At 38.3% G+C, this 13,537-nt stretch overlaps 1 protein-coding gene across 1 annotated transcript in view; it reads left to right on the top strand.

Moving 5' to 3' along the window:
* Positions 1 to 950: 950 nt before the first annotated feature.
* The window catches only part of LOC107749761 (netrin receptor UNC5A-like), a 109,840-nt gene continuing 97,253 nt past the window's right edge, over positions 951 to 13,537 (top strand). The window contains exon 1 of the mRNA XM_016564928.1: positions 951 to 1,416. Within this exon, the coding sequence (XP_016420414.1) occupies positions 1,326 to 1,416 (91 nt within the window). The 5' untranslated portion in view covers positions 951 to 1,325. The remainder of the gene's footprint in view (positions 1,417 to 13,537) is intronic.

Below are 13,537 nucleotides of genomic sequence, written 5' to 3'. Positions count from 1 at the left end.
GTTCTTAAATTGTAATATTTGAATAATGTGTGTGTGTGTATAGAGAGAGAGAGAGAGAGAGAGAGAGAGAAAACCTATTATTATTATTATTATTAATAATAATAATAATAATAAATAATCGGCCAAAACAATGATCTAATATTTTTCCATGTAACCTTTTTATAATTTATACTGTTTCATACTAAGCTGAAAAGTCTAGGATAGTCTCTTTAATGGTTAGTTACATTATGACAACCTAAACCATATTCGCAGCTGTTTATAGAAAATGACAACGTGTTTAATGAACTTTATCTTTTTCCCGGGCAGTAACTGGCAGAAACTGTTAAGTAGCTATTTATTTATTTATTTATTTATTAGCCACGACTAAACTCTATTAAAAAAAACTACTTTTAAACATATTCATTTCGGCAAACGTGTGACAACTAGCCCGGTCTCTTCTATTTATAAAACTCTAAAGGCGCTTTTATTCACTTATTCACTTACATGACGCGTCGTATCCAAGGGTCTCCGCACTCCATTCCAGTGATGGAGCTGGATTCCGCTCCGGGTTTTGCTCCCTCTCTGCTCTATACATCGCGTCTCCTCACTCCTGCATTGCTGTAGCAGCAGATGTTCGCGCACTAAAGCCAATATCCACCGTACTCTTTACCGGAGCAAGTGTTCTGCAGCGGAGAGTGAGAAGACTTATTTATTAGCCACGACTAAACTCTATAAAAAAAAACTACTTTTAAACATATTCATTTCGGCAAACGTGTGACAACTAGCCCGGTCTCTTCTATTTATAAAACTCTAAAGGCGCTTTTATTCACTTATTCACTTACATGACGCGTCGTATCCAAGGGTCTCCGCACTCCATTCCAGTGATGGAGCTGGATTCCGCTCCGGGTTTTGCTCCCTCTCTGCTCTATACATCGCGTCTCCTCACTCCTGCATTGCTGTAGCAGCAGATGTTCGCGCACTAAAGCCAATATCCACCGTACTCTTTACCGGAGCAAGTGTTCTGCAGCGGACAGCGAGAAGACGAAGAAGAGTGAGGACGTTTGCTCTCTCTCTTCACACGTCTGGAGTGTGTGTATGTGGGTGAGTGAGCTGAAGAAATTAGAGTCGCGTCTTTATTTACCACACCTGTGATGCGCTGCTGTCTCTGAGCAACGAAGACGCACTGATGGCCAAGGTACAGGAAGAGGATATGTGTTGAAAGAGGACTTATAAATGCGTTGATCGGTGTAATATTTCAAAAACTAAACCCAGACAGACAGCAGATACTCCTCGCAGCTCATTCAGCAGATATTACTGACTTAAACTTGAACGAGAAGGTGATAAAGATGCCGTTACACCTGGGTCCCTTTGTCCGCTGGAGATCCGGGCTTGTACTCACATGGATCTGCTTGTTTTCGTCCGGATTTGCCTTCATTGGTGAGCTTAATTCATTTTTAAACGCAACTTTCAGTTTCGACTTATAAAGTCATGTGTAAGCCATGCGTAATTGCTTTTACACACAGCAGCTGGCTCCCTTTGTGATGTGATTTATCGAATAATAACACAATATAATATTTCACGGGGTTCATTTGTATGCGAAATAAGCAGTTTGGTCCAAATTGTCATATTATTGTTACTTTTAATAACCAGAACGCGCAGAAACGGAGGTGAAGAACCAATTCAGGAACTTGAACGTGCAATAAGTTTGATTGACACGAGACTCTCACGGCACGCCTGAGACATTACGGCGAAACGTTTCAACGAATCCAAGGGAAACCAAGGGTTTGTTTAATTGGAAATGAGTAGAAATGTATACCATGGGGTTTAAACAAATACATATTGTTGAATATTACGCCTTGTATTCCGCGTTGCATTTCTGTGAGCGTCAGCTTGAATGAAGTAGCCTACTCGACACGCGCACATTTCCACGCGCCGACATTCATCCGTTCTTGCTGCATTGGCAGCGTTTTTGAAAGCGGTACGAAGTACAGTGAGCTCCGACGGTCATTGAACGGTGCAGGGCACATTTGTTGTGTGCATATATAAGATGAGGTAGCCCAAACATGCATTCGTGGTCAGCTCAGTGGAAAAGAAGCTTTCCCCCAGCTTCATACTGTAAAAAGAATGTTGCTTATTATAACACCATAATAATGTCAAATAACACCTTAACCTGTTGTCCATGTCTGGACATAATTACAGTTACAGAATCACAGTCACCTAGTCCAGTGTTTCCCAACCAGTAGAGTGTGTAGCCCAGAGAGATTTAGCTTTTTTTTTTTTGCTAAGCATGTAAAACTAAAATTCAAAGCTGTTTATAGATCAAACTAATGCATTTGATTGGCTCTTACGTGTTGTAATTTAAATAACCATTTTAATAATATTAGTAATAGCCTAAATATAAATTTTATACAGCACAATATCAGTTGAAAATAACTCATTTAGGGCTGCGGATGGTATGGATGAAAGGGTGCTGAAACCTTATTTGGCCTGTGGAGGTCCATAAAACAAAAAAGGTTGGGAAACACTGACCTAGTCCACCCACAATGTGTTTGCGTGGACCGTTTGGGCTTGCTGAGATCTGTATTACATTGTGCCAAGAGAGTAAGTAAAGTAAGGAAGGTTTTGGCTGTGGGAAACTTGACTGTGGGAAAGTTGTGTTGCGCTTCTGGAGGTTTTATAGTAATCATCACCATAGAGCCCAGCTGGGGACTGCTGATGAGTATCCTCAGAGCACCGTCAAAATTTCACACTTGACTTACATTGTTCTGCCCCCTCTCTGCTGTGGACAGAGGGCTAACTTATTAAAAGTTGTGTAATTGTCAGTCTTGCTTTAGAAAACTCTACATGAGAAAGCTAAATTAAGAGTATTTTCTTGTGCATTAATTAGAGAAGGATTTCACATAAATTAAGATGAGGTAAACAGTCATAGCCAAGGGAATCATAGGAATACAGTGGCATTTCCGAGGTTTTTAAACATCCGTTCAAATTGGAGCATTTTTTTTTTAAATAGATCGCAGGGCATCATATAAAATACCCTAAATTCCCACCACCTTCACATGCTTTAATTTGTCAAGGACACTTATCTTGCTTTGCTTCCAAATGAAAAAAGATCAGACAGGAACTTTCTTATTCTCCAGACTTGTAAGAGGAGGAAATGTAAATTGGATGGAGGGGAATAATGGAAGCATGTGTGCTCGCAGACATTGTTAGTCCAAAAGATCATAGAAGATCACACAAGGTGCTCTCGTCAGGAAGAAATGGGCTGACGGTGCATTTTCCTGTAAAAAAAAAAAAAGCCAACTTGTCTTTTCCCTGAAACATAATCCAGTCAAAAATAAAGGTCACCCTGTCAGTCTTCATCAGAGAGAACACAAGAGACAGAACAGAGCTCTTCCTCGAACAATGTGGTGCCTTCAGGGAGATCAGCAACCGTTGAGCCGACAGGAGGGTTTTCATCAGTCTGTAGACAAAAGGAATCAGTACATTGTGTTTGTGATGTGTGTGTGTGTTTCTTATAGCCTGTGTCAGTGGCTCTGTTGGTTTTGCTTCAGGATTTTATATTGACCCAGTACAATACTAAAATTATTTATTGTATTATTTAGGCTAGACTTTTTAAATTACAATGAACTGCAAACTGACATAGTAATATACAAGTATTATGACAAAACTTAAAAAAAAGCAAACAAATGATGATTAGACGCACCGGCTTTGACGTCAAAAGCAAAAGATATGGAAATGCTATTTTACCATTTTAAATGTTAATAAGCCTCAATTGTGCTATCCTAACTAAAGATTATGTGGTTTATTGCATTTTCATATCAGCATTGAGCATTTGTTTTCACCTGTTGTCCGTGGTCTTATCAGAACAGACCTGCAATCCTGCAACCCTATATTTTAGTTTTTGTATTTAGTGTGTCATACAATTTAGTATGTCAAAAAGAAGAAAAAAAAAGAAAAGCACACACACAGGTCAAACATGGCAAATCGTATATCCAGGAATGTATTCATGCTGCATACCTACACAACTTTTACTTCATCAAATTCAATGCACACTCTGGAAGTACAGGAATCAGTCATTCAATCAACACAACCCTGCAGTAAAGTATGGCTTCTTGTTTGTTCCCATCTCTTTGGAAAAGGAGTGATATAATGGGCTTGCTGTTTTCACTGTGTGTGTGAGAAAGACGCAGGGGATTTTTGTGGTTGGAGTTTGTGGTGGGCTTGTTTCAGAGATTTTTGGCACTGCTCTGAGTGTGCTTGGTTGTTCACTGAAAGGGATGTGTTTTGGGGTGCAGTGAAACTCAAAAGCTTTCTTATATGGTTAAGAAGCTTCTCAAAGGCCCCTCAGACCCTAGAAATGTGATTTTACTTTCATCATTTGGATTATTGCAATTAGGGTGAAGCTAGCGTTTTGGCGTTCTCACCTTTTTGTTGTTGAGGGGAAATTATTTTAACATGAATTGAACATTATTTATCCCTTTCACTAAGCCATACCAGATTTTCACTGTATGTGGTATTTGCAGGGTGTTTTTATGGTGATGTGCATGTCAAAAAAAAAAAGAAATAGAAATGAGGAAAAAGATTTTTGCCCTTCTACTGGTAAGCTATAAAATCAAATGATGCATGTAAAGAGAAGACTCTGCTGTTATGTCGGGCTCTTGATGCTAACCAATGACTTTTCAGGATGTACAAGAACTGAAAGAATCAAGCAATGAAGAATTTCAGAGAAAAATGGAAGATTTGAACAGATTAATGTCTGAGAGCAGATTTATTTGGAGTCGCACCAAGCGCTTGGGAGCGGAACATGATTAAATCCGTTTTTGTTGTGTTTCGTTTTACTCGACACCGGCCACATTGCAATTTCACAATCTTAACATGTTTTTTTTTTTTAAATCAACGATATATTTCTCCCACTCTCACGGTTTCCACACATATATAATATATGTATAGCCGTATTTGAGTTTGATGAATGGAGAGGCGTGAAATGGTGTAACAGAGATGAGGAAAAGGGAAACCGTCAATAGCAGCTGGCTTTCCATAATCCAAGAGCATGCTCCATTTGATGACAAATGTGGTCTTTTCTTATCTCACACTGCTATATATGTCTTCTCCATAAGTGTCAAATGCAAATGGAAAAGGAGAGGCGAGGCAGAGAGCATGAGAAAGTGTGACATGAACCTTTGGGGTGGGGGAAGTCTCCTATCAGACTGCATCAGATCTCGGAAATGTGCCCTTTCACTTGCACGTGTAGACTACTAATAATGGGGTGGAGTCGGGGCTTTGGGTGGGCCTTTAGCTTTTTGAAATTGCCATTGTGCCATCCAAGGGGTCAAGGTTTGGCTGGTTAGCTGGTTAGCATGCAAAAAGCATATTTTTCCATTAATGAACATTTAAAATGAACTATCATAATAGTTTATTTGCAAACAGCATCTATATTGCTGATATTATACTATAGTAGATTTCTTACCAGTACTCAGTTCGGTTTTGGATGGTCTTTGTGACGAGTGGGGGCGGGGCCGAGGTCCCACGGAGGAGCTCCGGAAGGATAAAAAGGAGGAGTGACTACAGTGTTGGACGAGAGAGGACCAGGCCTGGATTTTATTTTGTATTTTGTGTGCGGCAGTCGTCCGCGAGGGGCTGCTGCTTTTCTTTCATTTTGTGTTTGTTTATTTGATTAAAGTTTTGTTTAAATGTTCGCCGGTTCCCGTCTCCTTCTTCCCGACCTACGAACGTTTGTTACAGTCTTAAAAATGTGAAATGGTCTTATGTTTTTCCCTGTCTCTTGTCTTTCTCAATTATAGTTCAGGATAGTCTCTAGCAGGTATTGTAGACCATAGATATTGATCTAGATATGATAGACTGAATCTTATGAATATCATCTTCGTCTGTTGACAATATATACTTCAGATAGACTTGTTTATGGACAAGCTTTGACGTTCCAGTATGGTGGATGGCTTAAATATATTGCATACAGAAATAGTTGCTAATGAGGAATTCTATGCTGTAGTACAATCTATGTTGTAGGCCCCTTTTGTCCCTTCCTAGGCTTCAGCACCTGCTCCCTCCTGCAAGCAGCATGCAGGCGACGTCCTTCAGAAAGGATGCGGTCAGCAGGAGGAACCAAAGATCAGCGCTGTCACCAGAGAGACTAATCGTGTTCTTCCCCCGAGGTGCTGTCAGTGGCCAGAGAAAGCTGGAGTACTGTTGACCTTGAGAGCAGATGCATTTAATGTGCAGACACTGCTTCTCAGCACAATGTGAGCACTAGAGTCTATGAAAGCCTTGGGTGAATGCCCCTCCCCGAAGAGATAAGAGTGCATTTCCCAAGGTGCTTTTGGCTTGACTCGCAGACTGTGAGATCTAAGTAAGATCTGTCCGCTTTAATGATGAACCATCTGCTTGAATACTCAGTAGACTCAAACACTTTGCCTCATCCCGCAATAGTAATGCAACAAAAGGGGTCATTTTTTTTCCAACTCTTATTACTCCATAGGGTTTGTTCGGTGGCGACGGAGAACATAAACATGAAAAATTTGCTGTGGCGCTCTGCTTGCTCTCAGCCCATCTGTGGTTCATCACCCAGCATATTTAAGGTTGTTTGGGGATGCTTTTCATTCTCCTGTGATCAATAACCCTCTAACTGTTTAATTGGCCATCAATCAATGACAGGGTAGAGTTAAACACGGAGGTGCTCAATCCCCGCCTTTTATGCAAGTCCTCTGGGTCCTTATGTAGCCTTTAAGTTTGGCCAAGTTGCATCCAAAATATTCTTATTTGTATGCGCCGCACAGCAGCAGCAGCAGCACACGAGACTTCCAGAGGGCTTCCATGAGGGAGCGTTGTCTTGACTACTACCTTGATGTAGATTGAATGCTCAGCCAGCCCATAATACAAGTAAGGGCGGAGCTTTCTTTTGAACTGCATAAATGGTTCAGCATCAAAAGGAATGACAGTGCATCCTATTGATACTTTGCCCACTTCAAGTCTAATGAAACTCTCGAGCTCAGCCTGTCTCTTTCACATATGGCTGATCTGAATGAGTTTTGTTGAGTTTAATGTACTCGGTTGACCCTCGTGTTCTGTGAGTTTGAAGTGCAAAATTGTCTTTGCTGTTCTTGGCTAACCTCAATTCAGAACCTGCTTGATTATAATCATGATGGCAAACATGAAGGCTTTTCAGAGATTCAACTTATTAGACCACTGGGTATTAAAGCAAAGCTCTTTGGTCACTAAGAGATATTGATATTGGATGTGATTGAGGTTTCTTTGTGAACTTTGTTTATTTTGCAGTTGGAAAGTATAGAGGTTGCTTATACGAGAATATTTATACTCTACATATATAAGCATCTCTATTACTAATGCTCTAGGTTAGAGATTTCAAAATCAAAAGAGTATACAAATAGTATTAAACTTCATGGTGCATGAATGATACCCGAAAGTGGCTTTTTAAAAGGAATTTCAAATGTTTGCTAAATTATTTAATGCTAATTTTTTACAAATTCTTTTTTTTTTTTTCAAATAAGTTTTTTGGGGTTATATTTGTGACATAAATCTATAATAAAGCGATACATAATGACAGTACTTGTGGTAGTACTGTTGTTATGGTTACCTCCTCCTCCTTCATAAATTATAAAGAGGGTGAGGTTTTTAAACTTGGACAGTAAACAACTACTCGAGCACCATAGCAACCGCATAGCAACACCCTTAAGAAACACTGCATAGCAGCATACATGACATTTTATTCCATTTTCTTAAGAACAAAAATTTATTTCATTTTTTTTTTGTTATGTATGAATGATTTCCATGTGGCATATGTAGAAACATAATCTAGTATGTTGGCATGTGTGTTTTAGTGTTTTAGCATTTAGCAAGTACCTCAGGCAGGCTGGAGGTGGTATAAGCTCTCTAATGGCAAGGATATTTGAGGGCAGGTTGGCTCAGAGACGGACAAAATGTGTCCTCTTGAAGTGATGATGTTGACAGGGAAAGAGACCTATTGACCTTTGCTCATTACGTTCATATTCCGTGCGGTTGTGCCTCAGGCTGGCAATTCAACTGAGTCAACACTGGCCGTAGCTCAGCCCTCACTCAGCAGTCATCAGGGAATGTAACGGCCAGCTCAAAACATATGCTCACCCTTTTCAGAGACAAGAAAGATGTTTAAAATCTGAATATTTAATTTTATACTCTGCTGACTTCTGTAACCTTATTCTGTATTTAAAGTGCCCCTATTATGGATTTTTGAAAACTACATTTCATGTAGTGTGTCAATGCAGCTGTATGTGTAAACAGTCTGCAAAGTTGTAAAGCTGAAATTGCATCATAAATGAAGTTATTGTTTCTCAAAAGAAAGAGTCGACTCTGAACCGCTGAAACGAGTTGTTTTAAATTCGAATCCCATTCTGCGAATTTCACACGTCACAAATTCTTACATTTACATAATGCCCACCTGCGTTCTGCGTGGACATTCCGTGAAAAAAATAAAATAAAATACAAACCTTTTTAAATGCTGTAGCTTGTTCGTGTGGATAACGTAATGTCAAGAAGATGCTGTGCTCTGCGCTGTGAAAGTGAATTTGGTTTATTTTCACTTCCAAAGGATGAGGCTGTGAAGAATCAGTGGTTAAAATTCATCTGTACTAAGATACCACAGCAGTATGATCACAAGTTTTTGCTGTGTTCTCATCATTTCACTGATGACTGCTTCTCCAATCTCTGCAAGTTCAATGTAGGATTTGTAACCCGGTTGTCTTTGAAAGATGGGTCAGTGCCCAGTTTATTTGGAACAGTTTGCTCCTCCGAATCACAACCTGTAAGTATGATTAATAATTGTTGCTTTGATGTTCTGTTGAGCATGCAACATATGTAGTTTTGTGTGTTGTGTTGTGTTGTGTATACAGTCAGTGTAGTTGTAAGTCTCTGACTAACTCACGTTATAGTTCTGCTAATCAGCTGTGGGCCTGCTATTGTCTAGAAATATGTCTATTAATATAGAATGTCTGTTGTACTTGGAGTCATGATAAAGGATGGAGCAATACGTTGGTTTACAAACTGCAGTGCTTTATCAGTACTCTTTGTCTGTGTTCGGCTAACGCGTATACCATTATTGTTTGGGTCTTTACTACCAAGCTGTGGGTCTGGTTTGCTAACATAAGTGTAAAACAGCTTTTTCCCCTCTGATTCTTTCTTTTTAGAACAGAGTGGAGCACTATTATTATTATAATAGAATGTATTATTGATAAGCCGTACTCCAGTACTGGTGATAGGCGTTCCTTCTTTCTGACATACTCTGTACACAGTAGACCAATCACAACAGACTGGGTCATCAGACCAATCAGAGCAGAGTAACATTATGCAAAGGAGGGGTTTGGAAAGATGAATCTTCAAACAAATAGTTTGAAAGTTGTTGAGAAATAACGTAAATTAAATTAAATGCATATTATAAGAAAATGAAAGTGTGTGTGTGTTTTTATTTTTTTTACCTTGCAGGCATGTAAACCTGTTGTTGGTGACTCCCAAAACCAAATTTTAAACATTTCAAATAGCATAATTGGGGCACTTTAAGTATTTACATTTTGTGATTTTAAAATGATTGAGTTCTTATGAAATGACCTTTCTGGAGTTATAGTTTGCTGTAAATTATGATTACTTGGTATTATCTACCACTCTCGTCAGTAAACAGATAAATAAAACGGAGCCTAAAAGCTTCTTACAAAGTGCCTTTTGTGCCAGCTCCAGATACTGTGTAAAAATGCAATGTCGCATAAAATTAAAGTTTGTTGTTGTCATGACAATCAGTGCCGCCTTGTTTCCTGTCAGATCACTCGGATGTTTGCCAGAATCAACAAGCAGTAGCCAAAACTAATAGTCTCATGGCTCTGTTTGTTTTGAGAAAATATCTGGTAGTAGGGGAATCAATCATTTTAATAATGTACAATAATACAGTGTTTATTACAGAAACAATTTTAATAGGAAAAAAAAACAAAAAATCAGTATCGCAGAGGGCAGATTTCAGTCAGAAACATACCATCTGACAATGTCCTATGAACTGTTCACTGAATATTGGTTTAATTTAGTCTTTTTATGTATTTATATTTACATCATTTCATACTTACATTTATTTCATATAATAAGCCCAAGCCTAGGGCTTTCACAGAAATATATTTGCTTTTTTATGACATATTTTAGTGATATCTTGGACATGTTATGCATGGTACAATAGTCCAAAATTTTTTTACAGCAGCTTTAATTTATTATGATTTATCAGTAGAACAGTAACAGTTGTAACTGGTATTTTGGCAGAAGCTACCATGGTAAATATTTTGTGAGGGTAGATGTCAGCATCACAGTAGCATTTGTAATTACAGTCTATTCATTTGGAAGACTCAGGGTTGGCAAAAGTAGCACGTTTATGTTTCCTTTGGCAACCATTTTTATTAGCAGCCTCTAGCTTGTGAAAAGTGTGTGAGTAAAACATTTAATTTTCTTCCTTTTACTTTAACAGAGAATAAAATGATGCCAGGCCTTTGCATTAAGCTCAGTATGTGTGTTAAATGTGGTTGTAGCGGACAAGATTTCAGATTTTGCGATGGAGAAGCAGCATTTCTTGGAAAGGATGTTAGGAGCGGTGAAGCCGTTGAAATAGATTTAAGACTTCATGCTTGTATAATTAATCATGACAGAATTGCTCATTCTGGGACTTTGCACAGCCTATGGATTTTAATGAATACTGTAAATGTGTCATTTGCTTTTTCTTAAGCCTATACTTTTTTAATCCCTGAAAGCACAGGATTTCAGTATGTTTCAAAGAATTTTAAAGGTGGTCCTCTCGTCGCTTTCTCTTTGTTTATAGTAACCCAGGGGGCTCATTAGTCATACAGGCATTCTTTAGAGACCTGACTGTTCGTGTCTCCATGAAATAGCATATAGAGACAGTCAGCCCATGTGTTTACTGTAAATGTGTGTGTGTGTGTGTGTGAAGTGGTCTAAAATGACTTTGATCATATTATTTTGGTCATAAAAACATGTTTTCTGGTTCATTTACAAAAAATTATGAACTCCTGTTAGCGTTTGGCTCTCATGCATGTTGAATGAGCTGTAGTGAAGGACGTTTGCGGTGTCTTTTAACACTGAGAGGATACAAGCAAAATTGTTTGTTTGATTTGAAAACCTGTTAAGGATAACGGTGAGATATATTCTTACAAATTCAACTCTTGAGACTGGTTAAATGCAAATTGAGTACTGCTGCCTCTCCTGGCTTCTCCTAAACAAAGCCAAACATATCGGATTAATTTTCAGTGTAAATCACACACATTTTCAGAAAAGGCCTGCCGAGATGCTGCATGTTCAGCAAGAGTCTCTTGGGGCAAAAGGATTTGAGAGCTGGATCATATAAATTAAAAAGGCCTTCTGTTAATTTCTGCTCTCACTGTGGAAGTGAACCTCTTTTAAGCTTTATGTGAGGCGTTTGTAACCCTAGGATATGATGTCACCGCAATAAAAGGCTCTACAGTGCCAAATGTTTCATCGACACATCCTGTCCTTAGAGGACAGTGCGCCATCTTCCTTCTCAAGTGATTGTCATACATCTTTAGCACATTTTAAATTATAATATTTAAGTGCAATGCAGAAATGGAGTGTTAATAATGATTAATGCATACTGGAGAAAGTGAGAGAGTTTACCAATGTAAATGGATTTTTGCTGTTTTTTATTACTTCAAAGCCTTAAAGGAATATTTCCTGCTTATTTACAACTTAATGCCGCTGTCAGCTCACCTGCAAGGCTTCCAGTAAGTGTGTTACGATTAAATTATTGCTGTGGTAATTGAGAGCATGCCACAAATTCTGTCTTTAGACATTAAGATGTTAACCCCAAATATTCCCTTCAGCTTCAGTCATGGTCTATACACAAGCAGTTGCCATGGGTTTACAGAAGGCTATTTTTTATAGGTCTGTGAAACTATTTCCAACAAACCTCAGCAAGGTCAATCTTGTTTTTGAAGATATTTTTTTGTGTTAAAGGCATAGTATACTGAAACATGAAAATTCTGCTATCATTTTCTCACTCTAATGTCGTTCCAAACGTTTATGACTTTTTCTTTATTTTTCTTTTATTGAACACAAAATGGGAATTTTGATGTTTTATAGTGACCATGTCAAAAACCAAAAAATAACAAACAAGACACCATAAAAGCACTTTGAAAGTAGTTCAAATGTCTTCATTTTGCTGTCAAGAACAGGCTGAAGTTTATAAAAAAAAATATAATCACTGATCACTGATTTTTGTAACCTCACTCTAAATTATAGTTTTGACATTTTGTAGTTTTAAAATAATAAATGTTTTGGTATAAATGGCTTTTCTTTAGATTTTACTCTGACTTTGCCATGGTAACCTCCGTTTCTGCCATTATACTACAGTCAAGAGTTATTAAGAGTTTACAATAAAATGATAAACTAGTTTTTAGATTATATTCTTTTTTGGGGTCACATTTTTGTCAGGAATAGACCGAAAAATTATTATCCTCGTTTGACGTCATTGACACTAATTGTACCGTGCTTGTGAAATAACTCAGAAGTTTGAATATCTTGAATGGATAATGATATTTCAGAGCTGCAGAAAAAAGAAAAATTTTGTGAATAACTGAAATTCACACAGTTGTCATATGGCTTCAGAAGACTTGAAATATAGCACACAAGTAATATGGACTACTGTTTTGGAAATGTATTTGTCCATTTCAGAGTTTGACCAGTCATGATTCTATGAACCAGTGTCTATCTCAAAGTAAAACTTTGAGATACTTTTACAAAGTAAAAAAAGGCCAAAATAAAATTCTCTAAAATGTCTCATAGTGAGTACTATGGAAAAATAAAACAGACAGTTTAGAACAACATGTGGATAAATAATGTCAGGATGTTAAATTTTGGGTGAGCTATTTATCATATTTAAATGTGTCTTCTTTTCCTCTACCAGATGTCTAAAAATATCTGTGGAGTTCACCATGACCCAAGTAGGCAGCCTCCCTGCCTGTAGACCGTGGTTTGCTGCTATTTTAAAAAACAATTAAATTTTCAGCCCAGACTTTCACAGCTCCCAGTGTAAGAAACATTTCTGTCTTGCTTTCCTCAGCGAAGCGCCTTCATTGAGAGCTCTATGAATCATCTCCTTTCTTCTTTCCCTGACTCACTGTGGTTACTCAAGACTTCAGCATGCTGGGAAGAGTAGAGGTGTCCTGGCATTGTCTCAGTCTCAGTGCTCGGGCCACCTAATTACCCAGCCGAGAGCTGGTACTGTAAGCATGCGGCTTCACCCGCTGAATCATTACAATAAATCTCACACTGTTAAACATAGACACACGTGTTTCTCCAAATAGTCAAACATTCAGGGTAGAAGGTGTTTTGATGCCAAATCAGGTTATGTATAGCTCAGGTGATAACAATCTCAGCCTCTCATTCATGAATTAACCCAGACAGGGCTCGCAAAATTTCAAAATCGCTGGGAGCCCTTCGGGCAGACATTCTTCAGATTTTGGTAGCCCAAAATGAATTTAAGTAGCCCGAA

Source organism: Sinocyclocheilus rhinocerous, unplaced genomic scaffold (assembly GCF_001515625.1).
Source record: "Sinocyclocheilus rhinocerous isolate Xijiao unplaced genomic scaffold, SAMN03320098_v1.1 scaffold860, whole genome shotgun sequence".
In the NCBI taxonomy this organism is placed as follows: Eukaryota; Metazoa; Chordata; class Actinopteri; order Cypriniformes; family Cyprinidae; genus Sinocyclocheilus; species Sinocyclocheilus rhinocerous.
The sequence above is the reverse complement of the archived record's forward strand: the minus strand, read 5'-3'. Positions and strand labels throughout refer to the sequence as shown.